The sequence below is a fragment of the Equus quagga genome, chromosome 14 (genome assembly GCF_021613505.1).
Source record: "Equus quagga isolate Etosha38 chromosome 14, UCLA_HA_Equagga_1.0, whole genome shotgun sequence".
NCBI lineage: Eukaryota > Metazoa > Chordata > Mammalia > Perissodactyla > Equidae > Equus > Equus quagga.
Window position 1 is genome coordinate 62,542,807 of NC_060280.1, and position 14,169 is coordinate 62,556,975.

A 14,169-nucleotide genomic window follows, 5' to 3' on the forward strand; every position below is an offset into this window, starting at 1 on the left:
CCATGTTCTCCTCCTTATTTTGACTCCTCACAGAGGCCACCCTGCCTCCCCGTCTTCTGTCCCAGACTCCGAAAAGTCCCTCTGATATATACCGTCTGGGTACCCTGCCTTCAGCGTAGCACTCCACACCATTGCAGACTCAGATTTGCTGCTGCGATGTATCTGATTAACATTTCTCTTTCTCCCACTAGACTTTAGGTTCCATAAGGGCAGGAGGTAAGTTGATTTTGTCCACTGTGGAGCCATATACTTGGTGCTCCATCAATATTGTATGGCCCGGGCCGCCCTTGCGTTTGCTCCTGAGCATGGAGGCTTGGGGGCGCTAGTCTTGACACTGGCTCTCCCTCTGGCCTAGCTGGGTAAAAATGGCCCTCAGTTCCGCTCTCCTGAGGTTCTCCCACTCCTATCTCCCGCAGGCACAGACATGGCGGTCTTCTGTCTGCTGTGCGGGAAGCGGTTCCAGGCGCAGAGCGCGCTCCAGCAGCACATGGAGGTCCACGCAGGCGTGCGCAGCTACATCTGCAGCGAGTGCAACCGCACCTTCCCCAGCCACACCGCCCTCAAACGCCACTTGCGCTCACACACAGGTACGCCCATTGAGGTCTTGGGAACCAGTGTCTGGATTTACTTCCCGAAACAGAAAGCGGAGGTGCCTGGAGGATCGGCCCTCAGCCCTCCTTTACTCAAGGGTTGAGCATGAAGGGGCTTCCATAGCACAGGTAAATGTTGACCGTGCTTCTCCATTTTGTGGACCGTTGGTTATCTCTCTGTGATTGACAGAGAGGGTGCTCATTAAAAATTCAGACTCTCAGGTCCCACCCTCAGAAACTTTGGCTCAGTGAGTTTGAGATGGGATCCAAGACCCAACACTATTAATAAATATTTCCCAGGGATTCTGATGTGGGTGGACATTTTGAAAAACACTGACCTACATGGTCTCTGACTCTCTCTTCTGTACCCCCCACCCCTCTCACTGCTCCCTACCCATGTACACATACTCCTGAAGTCAGCTTCGGCTCTTAAGGGAATATTGCAGAAGTGGTCCTACTTGCTCCACAATAACAAAAGCAAATTTTCTATACTTGGGCCTCAACCTTGCTAAGGGGAGGCAATGAGGGTCTTTAAACACTGAGTCATGAGTAGCCCTGCTTGGCCAGTTATAGATAATGGAGGAGGAGGGGGGTTGTGAGTCAAGGGGCTGAGCCAGGTGCTTAGGAACTGGCAGTCCCTGCCACCATCTTCTAGGTTTGGGGGTGGGACGCCTGGTCCCTGAGGTCCAAGAGACATTTGCTTCCTTGAAGCAGCCCCTGATCCACCAGCGAGGGAACAGATGACTGAAATTCTTTCTTCTCTCTAAGGCAGAACTGGGTCTTCACTAACTGTCCATGGACAAAGGAATGCCCCTGTCTGAGTCTACATGTGTCTCTGCCTGTGTGTGTTCTGTCCTGGGTTTGGGGTGAGAGTGAGCGACAGGGCGGGGCCCGGGAGACAGACAGGCTGACTCTGCATCTGAGTTTGGAACAGGGTGTGTGCTCATGTCTGTTGGAGAGGGTATAAAAAACTCGGTGTGCCTCAAGACACGGATGGCAGGACCCTTTCCGTCTTCATTCTTGAGTCTTGTCACAGCTCTGGAATTAAGTCCGCAGGCCAGGCCTTTCACAAACAGCAGACTCTGCTGGCTAAGGGAGGGGGCTTTATTTATCCCAGATTGAGCAGGCCTGTCCTGCCAGCAGTTGGCATCCTCGCCAAGGAGCCGCCAGGGCTCTCACTTCTGGATGCCATTCTATTCAGGGGACCATACTGCCTTAGCACCACCACATTTGCTGACAACTATTTAGTTTTGCTGGCATAGGACAAGGGGAGGTCCCAGAGGGTAGGGCTGACAAGAAAGGCTAAGGAGGAAGGGATGCTGACAAGGACTTTGTCTATAGTGACTGCAGACACATCCCTGCAGGTATGTGCACCATCCTGTCAGCACCTCCCCACTGGGTGCCCAAGTTCAGCCTTATCAAAGATGGCCAATTACCTTTCAGCCACTTCTGAGCATGCTGCTGGGTCAAATCAGTCAGCTTCATGTGACTCAAGTGATCCCAGTCCTGCTAAGTCCACCCAGGATATGCCCTGCTTTGTCCATGCCACCTTCTAAGAGCTCAGATATCAAAATGTCACCTGCCCCTGTGCCAATCATGGCTCAGATTCATGGGGAGGGGCTATTTGCAGACATAGTTTGGGAGATTAAGTACTAGATGAAGTACTTGCTTAATCTAGGAAACATGGAGCATGTATGCTGCCCATGCACACACACACACCCCCCCCCCCCACATACACCCATTGATTTTCACACCAGAGAGGCCCTGTGCACACCAGCCATATCCAGGCCGAGCACACCCCTCACACAATGCCTCATTAATATTCCGTTCTCCTTGGCCCATTTGCTGCTGAGGCTGGGTGTTTAGCATCGGCAGCTGTGTTTGGTAGGTTAGTCCAGCCGTGCTCTTGGCATTGATGGATCCCTGATTCACATGGCCCATCATATAATAAACTCTCAGCTGTGCTGAAGGGAGGGGTCTGAGGAGCTGACGGGATGGGGCTGGGGTGGGGAGGGCGACACTGGGCCTGGCCAGTGCCAAGGAAGCCACCAGGTAAGGACAGACTGCTGGGGTCACAGGTGCACTGGGTAGGCCGGAGGGGGCTCTAATTAGTCTCGTTTGTCCTGCACTTAATGTCAAGCTCATTAAAGAGGCTATAGAGTTAATCAACATACCACAAATTGGATTTTGAGTTCTGCCGCCAGTTTTGTGTACATTATGGCGACACGGACACGATTAACTCAGGGTGACGATTTTAGGCCAGGTGCTCACCGTGCTTCAGATTGTGTGTGTGTGTGTGTGAGTGTGAGTGTGAATGGCTTGTCTTTCTTTTTTTCTTCTAAGTTCTTTTTCTTCCCTTCCCTTGGCTGACTCTGGAGATTTCCTATTTAAACTCATTTAACATGTGATCCACTTCATAATTAAATTCATAAAAATCTGGTCAGACAAACCTCTCTGCCTTAACCCTTTGTTTTTTTGGACTCTCAGGGCCCCCGTCTGGAGGGGAAAGGCACAGACAGCGGTTCCCCTCCGGCCGGGTGGCTGCCGATGTACGTTTTAATTACTGGCTCTGGCTGAAGTATCACGTGGCCCTTGCTTTATTTATTTATTTATGTCTTAATGAGGATACTGAATCCTTGATTAAAGTCGTAATCGTTGCAGATTCGGTAAGGAGGGGGAGTTGGATGTCAGACAGGGCTGTGTGTAGACGTCTACGCAGAGAGAGTGGCATGCGGGCCCAGGCGCGCACAGACTGACCCCTCTCTCTGTTAGATACACAACTAATTAGGACCAGGGTCTGCATGGGCCTCTACTCCCTTGGGCTGGGTGGGGCTGGAGGCTGGGGACCCGCCCTGGCAGTGAGAGGATGGACAGGTGCCAAGAACCCCAGGACTCAGGTCATCCCCAGATTTGCATGGGAGGGATGCTCTGGCTATGCCTCTGAGCCGGAGCAATGGCCCATAGATTAGGGAGAACCCAACGTCATGGGATGGCTCTGCTCTTTGAGCTTCTCCTGTCTGACTCTTTGATGGAAGTGCTCCCACCCACCCCTCTACACCCTCAGAGCTTCTTGCAAATCTTCTCCCCATGAGAGAGCCCGCCAGTGAGCAGACCCCAGCATCCACTCCCCACAGAGCCTTAAAAACCCTTCAGAGCCATCAGCAGAGATGAGAATTTATGTGGGTACAGGGGCCGGCATTGGAGAGGGGGGAGGTTTGGTTAGCGGCCTGCGGAGGGGAGGGAGAGCAGAGAGTAAAATATCATTTTAAAGAGGAAGTGAAGGCACAGGCATGCGAGTCTATAACGAGAAGGACAATTTATGCCCAGGCACGAGCGCAGTTTGACATGGGGATAATGAAAAAACGTAGGTCATTGTGGATGACTGAAACCTTCTTCAGCTGAAGAAAATGTATGAAATGCAGAGGACATTACACGGTTGGCAGCCCCGCACATCTGCAGAGGGACAAGTGAAATACAGTGGGCCATTCTTTACCATAAACTGTGGTTGTTGGAGATGCAGCCCAGAGAAATTGTAATTACAGTGACAAGACGAATCAGCGATATTTAAATATTCATGAACAAAGTCTGGGGTGATCAATCTATCTTTATTGTCTGTGCCTTCACTCCTGTAATAAATAAGTAGCTGAAGTTCTCACCTGTCATCCCCCAAAGCCCCCACTTTGGGCACAAAGCGAAAGATGGTTAATCCCCATGCCCCAACCTCTCACCCTCCAGGGGACATAGGAGTGGAATGCACAGAAAGGAGGCTGATGGGCATAGACTCCAAGCCAAGGAAAGGCTGTTCTCCCCCGGTTTCATATACTCAACATTTCCCCAGGGTCTGCTCTGGGTTGTCCCTGTGCTACATACTGAGGCTACAAGCATGAACAAGGCTCCCTTCTTACCCTGGAGGTACTTCCATTCTAGAAGCACCGTGGGCATGACAGGAGATAGAGTATGCATGTCAGTTAGCAATCTGATAAGTCTTCAGTGTCCAGACTCTGGAACCCAACCAGAATCTGAATCCTGACTCAGCTACCTACTAGCTCTCTGACCTTGGGGACCATGCTTAAGCATCTCATTTTTCTCATCTGTAGAATGAGAATGAGAATATTTTTCTTATAAGGTGATTGCAAGGATTACATGATGTGATCCTTGCGAATTTCTTTGCACAGGAGTGAGCATGCAACAAATGTGGCCCATTTAAATGAGAAAGTCCCATAAAAATTCTGCTACTACTACTAAAAAAACGAAATGCTGGATTTTTCTTCTCTTTGGGGACAGAGAAGAAAGTGTGACTCATTTTGCCTGGGAGACTAAAGGGAAGCTTCCAAACAGGGGTGACATGTGCGCTGGGCCTTGAAGGATGACTAGGAGTTTGCCAGAGAGAGAAGAAGGGAGAGAGAGGATCGAGCAGAGAGAACAGCTACATAAAACTGGGGAGGAGGGAAAGAGCAGGAGGTATTTGGGTAACAATGAGAAGTTCCCCAAATTGGAGGGATTTTTTTTAATTGACATATGACATTGCATTAGTTTTAGGTGTACAATAATGATTTGATATGTGTATATATTGCAAAATGATTGCCACAATAAGTTAAATATCCATCACCTTACAGTTACAAATTTCTTTTTTCTTGTGATGAGAACTTTTAAGATCTAATCTCTCAGCAGCTTTCAAGTATATAATACAGTATTGTTAACTAGTCACCATACCGTATACATCCCCGGGACTTATTTATTTTCTAATGGAAGTTGTAGCTTTTGACCCCCTTCACCCATTTTGCCCACCGCCCATTCCCCACCTCTGGCAACCACTACTCTGTTCTCTATATCTATGAACTTGCTTTTTTTTTTTTTAGATTCCACATATAAGTGAGATCATATGGTGTTTGTCTTTCTCTGTCTGACTTACTTCACTTAGCATATTCTGTCAAGGTCCATCCATGTTTTTGCAAATGGCGAGATTTCCTTCTTTTCATGGCTGAATAACATTCCATTGTATATGTGTATACCACATTTTCTTTATCCATTCATCCGTCAATAGACGCTTAGGTTGTTTCTGTGTCTTGGCTATTGTAAATAATGCTGCAGTGAACATGGGGATACATGTAGAGGGATTCTTTTGAGGGTAGGGGAGTCAGGCGGGAGTGGCTTTTGCCCCTGACCTGAAGGAAAGGAAGAGAAGATAGCCAGAGAAGCTGGGGGGCAAGGTCTCAAAGTCCCAAGGTCTGCTCTACCCTTGTGGGCGCCTGCTTTCTGGGGACTGCTGTTCATCCCTGAACCAAATGGGCTCTCTCTTCCATAGACTGGCCCTTGATCCATGGATGACCACTGAGCCACAGTAAAGTATGGACGTGTGGGCGCACATGTGCTCCCTGTTTGTGCTCTGGGGCTAGCAGAGTCTGGGGGTCCTTAAGTCGCCTTCAGGATGTTGAATGTGGCAGTCTTTTCTTCCTGGTGCGCTGAACATACCCTCCTGTCCCCTAAAGACGAGGCAGGGGGATACAAGGGCCTGATCCAGCCTCTTGTCCCCACAGGCGACCACCCGTACGAGTGTGAGTTCTGTGGCAGCTGCTTCCGGGATGAGAGCACACTCAAGAGCCACAAACGTATCCACACGGGCGAGAAACCCTACGAGTGCAATGGCTGTGGCAAGAAGTTCAGCCTCAAGCACCAGCTGGAGACGCACTATAGGGTGCACACAGGTACTGAGGGCCAGGACGGGTGCCTGGGCTGGCTCTGAGCCCTGGGTGGCAGTGGGGGGGGGGGGGGGGGCAGGGCAGATGGTTCCCCGGAGAGGCCCAGGTGATGATAGTCCAAGGCTGCACCACAGAGTAGAAGCGATTCTGCTTAGGGTTAGTATGGTGGTCTGAGGGCCACCGCCTCTTCCCCACACTGAAGCAGACATTGCTCATCGATCACAGCACACTTCCCATGGGCCCAGACTAGCACTGCAGGCTGCCATACCAATAATTCACAGATGATGTGCAAGGTGACGCCTGTTCGTGAATCCCGAATTAGGTTTAGGTTGACCCAGTTAACTGAAAGTGAATGTTAGGATGGCTTTATGTTACTTGAGGGTTACAGTAAGAATTAGGGGCACTGAGTTAGGTTATGGTGAAGGTTGGGAAAGTGTAAGTTAGAGTTCGGTTTTCAGATTAGAGGAGCAGATGGATTTAATAACCCCTCTACGTGTATAATGTTTTACCATTTCACACGGCCTTCGCATTCCTTTTTACGTAAAAGAAATGTGAGCTACTGTTTTCCCCAAGGTCTGAGGACAGAACAAGTGGAAGTGGTCCCGATGTTCAGAATTGCCAGAGTTGGGGCAGTGGAATGCTGGAGCTTCACCTGCTTATGAAAGCCAATTTTGTACATCTCTTCCCAAGTTCAGTGACATCACCTTGGTTGCTTAAAATCGTCCATGGTGGGAGTATTGACAACATAGCCATGAGCAAATGCTACAAATTAGGTCTTTTTAGAGAGCTAGTTGTTACATATTTACCACCAGGGCACTGCGGGTTGGGGAGAAGGTAGACATTCAGAAGGACTTCGCCCGAGGATGAGAGGTAGTAGAAGGTAGTGGAATCTGGCAAAGTAGGAAGCCTCCTCTCATCAGGGGAGACAGCCGTCCTGTGCAGAGGAAGGGAGAGGTGACCTCAGGCAGGTCCTGCCAGCCTGGGGAGAGCCTGCTCCTGTGGGAGGGCTGGGGAGGGCCCAGGGAGCAGTAAGCAGAGGGTACGTGTTGTCATAGCTCTGCTCTCTTGCCTCCAGCATGGCCCACAAACAGAGGATGGGGTGCTCGTTGCTGACAACCAGAGAAGCCCAGAGGATTCCCCAGAGCCCTGGGGCTTCCTTAGCCCCTTGTCGGGGATGTGACCTGGCAGGTGGATCATTAAATGCATTTGGCAGTGACTATTGTAAATAGCCGGTCGATAGTTAGATCACTTTGGCTGTTCATTACTTCATTATTTGCTGGGGCCTCTGCACGGAGGAGTATCGATAGTGAGATGGCTGGCCAGTTAATTACTGTATTGAAACAAGGTTCCCTTACATCCTCTGCTCAGCTCCAGGGGACTGTAAGAGAGGGGAGGTCGGCTAGCAGCAAGGGTGTGGCCACGCCCTCCCAGGTTCTCTGGCCCTCCCTCATTCTAGCCCCAAAGGGGAAGACAGGGTCCATGGAGGTTGTTAGAGCCTTAGAGGACTAGACACGCCCAGATGCAGCATGTTTGAAGGACAGGTTCCCTCAATTTCACCTCACCCCTACCTCCTACCATCCGTAGCCACGTGCCCTCTCTCCCCTGGAAGGAGCTGTGGGCCTTTAGGGCTCTCACTGCCCCTTTACTAGACCTCCATTTCTTTTCTTAAGGAAGGGAAGAGTCTGTGTCTGGGAGAGTTAAGAAGAGGAAGGCAAGGGGCCAGAGCTGTGCTGGACGATAGCGCCGCCACGAGCTACATGTGGCTATTTAAGTTAGTTAAATAAGACTAAAGTTAGTTATGTTAAAAAAAACTAAAGTTAAGTTAGTGAAATAAGACTGAAAATTTAGTGCCCCTTCACACTAGCTACATTTCAGGCACTCAGTAGCCATGTGTGACTAGCGGCTACCATATTGGATGGTGTATCCATCACCATGGAAAGTTCCAGCGGGAAGTGCTAAACTCTTCAACAAGCCCGAGGGTGGAAGGAGGGCCCAGAGCATCCCTGTGGAGGCCCTCACGGCCCCTCCCTCTGTCCTGGCTTTCTCCTGCCCTCCCTCCACAGGTGAGAAGCCCTTTGAGTGTAAGCTCTGCCACCAGCGCTCCCGGGACTACTCGGCCATGATCAAGCACCTGAGGACGCACAACGGCGCCTCGCCCTACCAGTGCACCATCTGCACGGAGTACTGCCCCAGCCTGTCCTCCATGCAGAAGCACATGAAGAGCCACAAGCCCGAGGAGATCCCGCCCGACTGGAGGATAGAGAAGACTTACCTGTACCTGTGCTACGTGTGAGGCGAGGCCCACGGCAGTGGCGGAGGAGCGGGGAGCAAGGAAAGAAGAGTTAGGGAGGGTGAAGTCAAGGAAGGACTGTGCAAGGAAAAAAAAAGGAAAAAAGAAAGAAAAAAAAGAGGAGAAAAAGGAAACCTGATAGCTGTCTGGCCTCGGATTCTCTCTGGGGCTCCAGGTGACCTGGCTGCCTGACCACTGCCCCTTCCCCGGGGGCCTCCATCCCTCCTCTCCTGCCTGGAGGTTGGCCTGGTTTTCTTGGGTGCGGGTGGAGGTGGTTTTGTTCAGCTCAGATCTTGGCATATTTTTCTCTTCCCTCTACCCAGACCCTCATTTTGTGTCCAGAAATGGAGGCAAGAGAGGGGATGAGGGGTCCTCTGGTCAGAGCCAAACCATCTCTGCCTGCTGTCCTCTCACTGACTCCTCGCAAGATGGGGGCTGGGCGGGGAGGGAAAAGAGGGCCCACAGATGGTGTGGCTGGGCTGGGTCACTGGTTGACGCTCAAAATGGCAGCTCTAGTTTGCTGGGGGCAGAGTGGAGTGGGGAGGGGCCCTCCTTCCCTTCTATCGCTCAGTTCTGTTGCTTTCCTCCGCTCTGCCACATCTGGATGGCCCCTCATGGTCTTCAGGAGCCTCGTGGCTCTCACCCCCTCCCCCACCCCTTGCCCCCTGCCTTCTCTTGACTCCTGCCCTCCAAGTCCTGGGAAGGCCCAGCCCCTTGTGGATGGGTGGCCTCTCCTGCCTCCTCCAGCTCCCTAGTGGAGAAGCTGACTCCAGAGCCCCCACTCCCATCCTTAGCTTGCTGAGAACCCGAAACAAAATAAATACGGAGTACCCCACCCTGGTCAAGCCCTGTCATGAGCGAGACCCTGCTGGGCTGCTTTTGCTTCCGAATGGAAAAACATAACAACTAAATACACACAATCCCACCAAACAAACACACACAGCCCCCGGCACCCCCTGTTGCAGCCCCTGGGAGCAGGGATCCATGAAAGGGCGCATTGTCCAAGGGAAGCATGTGGATGTCCTTCTCCAGATGTGTCTGACACCTGGACGAGGCGACACCCTGCCCCGGGGTCGGGGTAGCTGCCAGAGGAGGGAGTTGTGGAGTCGTCCTGGGGACCCTTTGAACATAGGGGCCCGGGGGACCCCAGACCTGGTGAGCTCAGCGGGAAAAGCCAGGTGCGGAGCGGGACAGAATTGCTGGCTTGCAGGGCCCCCAGTCCACAGGGAAGAGGAGGAGGAGTTGAAAGCGCTTGGCCTTGTGTTATGTTTTGCTTCTTTTCTGTGCCCCCTGTTCCCCTGTTAGCACATTGTACTTGAATTACCTCAGTTTTTTGTGACCTCATGAGCTTTTTTAACCCCTGTATCTCTTTTTTGGTTGGGGGTTGGAGGATTGGGGAGGGTGTTCTTTTCTGTTTCTTGTGTAAATTAATAGTCGGTTTAATAGACTTCAGCTGGCCGAGGCCCTCCCATCCCCTCTCACAGCCTTCCAGCTGGAAGGAGCTGTCCAGAAGGATCTGAACGTGAGAGCAGGGGGTCAGCAGAAGGGGGGCGGAGGGGTGGTGTATTGGGGGGTGCTCTGGGGTCACTGTTGGCTCTGCCCTGGGTGTGAATCATCCTCGCCCAGCGTCGGTGCAGCCTAAAACGCTCTGGAGAAGATCCCACCTTTCTTCCCATTTGCTGGGTCGTTCGGGTCTGGGGGCCTGTATCATTCAGATCCTTGCAACTGTGTGGTCCCACCTCCGTGTGCATCATCATTGCCAAAATTGGTCTGTTTTCAGGGCTGGTGTGGGGATGAGCCAGCCTTTGTTGTGTTGCGTTGGGGTGGGGTGTTGTTTTTCCGAAAGCTACCTCTTATGTTCGTCCAGTCGTTCTTCTGTTCCCTTCGCGCCTCCCGGTCTGCCGCGCTGCTCCCCCGTCCTCCCCAGCCGCCCCGCCCTGGATTTTGGAAAGCACATTTGCAATATTTGTGTTCACTTTGGGATGGGCCCTCCTGTTTCATCTCGTGCTTTATTTGTTAAGAGTTGTGTTTTTTTCCTCTTTCCTTTCTCTCTCTCTGAGAAAGTTGCGGCTGCGTTTGTATCTTAGGTTTTAAAAAGTGGTTTAGGGAAGCGGTTTTGGGGAGAAGGGTTGGGAGGAATATAGGGAAGTCAGAGGGATGGGTGCTGCTGTGACCACCCCCCTGTCCCTCGGCCCCATCCCTCCGGCCCTGCCATCTCGCCCACCAAATCTGAAGGCCTTAAAAATTGTGTGTTGCGGGAATATGAGCTGGGGGAACTGTGTCACTAGAGTGTTGATGGGGGATATAAAGTAGGCAGGATGCTATTTTGCAACTGTAATAATGACTTAGTGCTTTGGAAAGGAAAAAAAAAAATGTTAAACTTGAATATGTGACTAGAGCAGTTGTCGTGTTTATAATGTGAAGAGAGTGAAGTCATTGCGGGAGGAGCGGTCTGTAAGAAATCATTCTGCACTGTTCCTTCTTCCCCCGGTCTGGGAAGAAGGGGAGACTGGCTGGCCCTCAGGGGATCTGTAAATCCCAGAAAACAGTATTGTAACAGTGAGATGTCATTCAACTTTGGTGGGGAAGGAAAAGAAGAATCCAGCTATCCCATAGGCCTAGCTAACCACCTCTTGCTCTCCCCCACCCTCCCCACGCAGCCTGGGTCTCCTCCCCTAGTCATCCAAGCTGAGAGGGTTGAGCTAATATTTACAAATTGTAATATTTTTGTAATGTTTGTTAGTTCCTTCGTCAGTTCTGCAGAAACTTGCCCTTTCCTTTTGTAATGTGAATAGGAAAAAAAAAAAAAAAGACAAAAAAAAAAACAACCCACCAACACCGACAACAAGAAACTATCCCTTTGTACTATGTGTGTGCGTGCGCGCGTGTGCTTTTCGTGTGTGGTTGTGTGTTAAATCATGCAGTATTGTTGTGATCTGGTGTTGCAGCACTGGATGGTACTCAATCAGCACCTGCCCGCCCCCACCATCCCTAGGAGGGAGGGGTGCTCCCACGGAGGCAGGGAGAGCGGGTCAGGGCGCGTGCTCTGAAGGATACTGATGGGGAGACGTCTGTACTCTTTGCTCTCCCCTGCTCCCCCAGGAAGCCCCAGACACCCTCAACAGAGTCCAACATGCCTCTTTCCCAGCTTCCGACTCACAAAGACAAAAAAATTCTGACCTTGCCACGGCCTAACGGCCCAGGTGACGGTCAGAAGTTATCTAGAGGCTTTTAGATGTGTCTGGATAAAGGGGGCTGGGGAGACTAGGCGGGGGGAGGTTTCTGTCTCCCCAGGTGAGATCTGAATGTTTTCACTTGCCTCTTCTTTCTGCCATCTGGCCCCTTGGCCAGCCCGCTGCCTTTAGCTGTGGTACTGCTGACAAGCTTACTTGCTACTGCCTTATCCAGCAGAGTGGAACTTCTCCAGCCTGGAACGTCCAAGTTGGTTAATAGTCCTTTCCTGTGTTCAGCTCCTACAGGTGTGTCCCTTATGCTTTTGGTGACATTTCCCCCCTCACTCATGTGCTCTTTCCCTGTTCACTCCTTCACTCATTCAAAGCATTAAAATCCTATGTGTATATAGGATAGACAAATATATATAGAGAGAGATATATATAGCAAGAGAGAGATATAAAATAGTAAATATCATTGCTGCTTTGGGCTGCTTTGGAGGAGGCCATGGATACGGGGAAGGTAGATCTGGGGGGCAGGGGTGGGTAGGGAGGCTGGGGGACCCAGTGATTCAGTACAATCCAGGGATGCAACGCGGGCTTGTTTAATCTTTGTGCCTGAACAGTTTTTCCATGTTTAGAAAAAAAGAAAAAAAAACTGCTGCAATTTTTCACAAGTGTATGGTACCCTTCTGGATGCTGTTGGTACAACCGGCTGCAGGGGCATCAAGGCCCCAGAGGGAGAGGGCCATTGGCTTACAGCAGTGGGGGCAGCCTTTGGACTCGGTCCATGAGGGGGAGCGGGGGGTGGGGAGATTTGTGGCCAGTTCCTTGCAAGCCCAACAAGCGTGAAAGCTGGGGGTACTGGACATAAGACAGAAAAGGAGAAAAAGATCAAACTCTGTTTGTTCATTTTTCCTAGGCCTCTGTTATATCTTTTTTTTCCCCCTCCCATCTTGTCTCCTCCTTCCTGGAGCTTCATGGTGGCACTTACCTGGATATTTCAGTTGGAGGAAAAAAGCCAGACTAACCCAACATGGTGGGACTGATGGCTGGAGGAAAAAGGCAGAGCTGACCAGGATAGGGGTGCAAGACAGCCCAGGGAAGTTGGGTCAGGGGAGAAGGGTGCTGGCCCGCAGGCCTGTTAGCCAGCAGCCCTGCCTCCCTGAGTCCTTGGCGTCCCGCTTCGCAGACAGGGTACCAGCCTCTTGCTGTGTCATAGAATTTGTTCACATAGTGTTATGCATGATCTTTGTAAGGTTAAGAAGCCGTGGTGGTGCACCATGACATCCGACCCATATATATAAAGATAAATATATATATATATGTATGTAAATTATAGCACTGAGGGCTGTGGCGCCCTGCTGGACCAAGCAAAACTAAGCCTTTTGGTTTGGGTATTATGTTTTGTTTTGTTATTTGTTTGTTTTTGTGGCTTGTCTTCTGTCGTGACAGCACAAGTGCCAGTCCGATTGTTCTGTATTACAGAATGGTGTTTTTAATTAATTGATGTTCTAGTTCATGTCTACCTCAGCACCTCCTCTTAGCCTAATTTTAAGGAGGTTGCCCGATTTTGTTTCTTCAATTTTACCGGTTACTTTTTTGTACAAATCAATCTCTCTTTCCTTCTCCCTCCCACCCTCCGTCTCTCTTCCCCGCCCTCCCTCTCCTTTCTGGTTGTCCCATTCTCTCACTCTCTCTCTCTCTCCCTCCCTCCCCCGCTCCCTCCCCCACCCCCCACCCCCACGCTGTGCTCTCTGGTCCTGTGTGTTCTAGGCCCCAAGCAGTTCACTCGAGGTTGTGCGTCCTGATTGCAGCTTCCCGCATCGGCCTCTGTTTCGTGTAGATTGATGCGTTTCTTTGTAATTTCAGTGTTTCTGACAAGATTTAAAAAGAAAAAAAAAAAAAGAAAAAATGAATTTACTGCTGCAGGTTTTTTTTCTCTCTCCATGTGTCACTAAGTGAAGTTTGTGCCTTCTATAGCAAAGAGAATATTTTTTACATCCTACTAACAGTAGATTTTTTTGTAGTGAACATTTTTTGTATTTTTATTTATAAGTCTCATAAGAAAAATAGCAATGTTCAGTTGTATACCTTGAATCTGCAGTTAGAAGAGAATAAAGTCAATTCAGTTGTCTCTGGCTTGACGTGTCCCCCTTTTCTTTTTTAAAGTGCCTTGTCTTTCTGCCTCTTGGGTGGGGAACACCGTAGAGGAACTGAGATTTCTGTCTGGGGATAGGAGAAGAGAAAGCTCTGCATTACACACATTCAGCCTTATTTATGTGGCACTTGTATGCCATATTTACAAGGCACATACCCAGTCCATAACAGACTTTTCAGCTTCAAAAATAGCACTAAATACAGTGTTGTCGTTTGATCCTTGGTACAGTGTACGAAGTAGATGCTTGTTCGTTTACTCC

General features: G+C 50.4%; 1 protein-coding gene across 6 annotated transcripts in view; it reads left to right on the forward strand.

Annotated features, from left to right (window-relative positions):
- The window catches only part of ZBTB16 (zinc finger and BTB domain containing 16), a 183,419-nt gene extending 172,442 nt beyond the window's left edge, over positions 1 to 10,977 (forward strand). For 4 of the 6 annotated variants that reach the window (XM_046685062.1, XM_046685065.1, XM_046685063.1 and 1 more), the window contains 3 exons: positions 417 to 587; positions 6,128 to 6,295; positions 8,353 to 10,977. In XM_046685062.1, coding sequence (XP_046541018.1) covers positions 417 to 587; positions 6,128 to 6,295; positions 8,353 to 8,582 — 569 coding nt within the window. In that variant the 3' untranslated portion in view covers positions 8,583 to 10,977. The remainder of the gene's footprint in view (positions 1 to 416; positions 588 to 6,127; positions 6,296 to 8,352) is intronic. The other 2 variants (XM_046685066.1, XM_046685068.1) reach the window with 1 other exon arrangement.
- Positions 10,978 to 14,169: the final 3,192 nt, after the last annotated feature.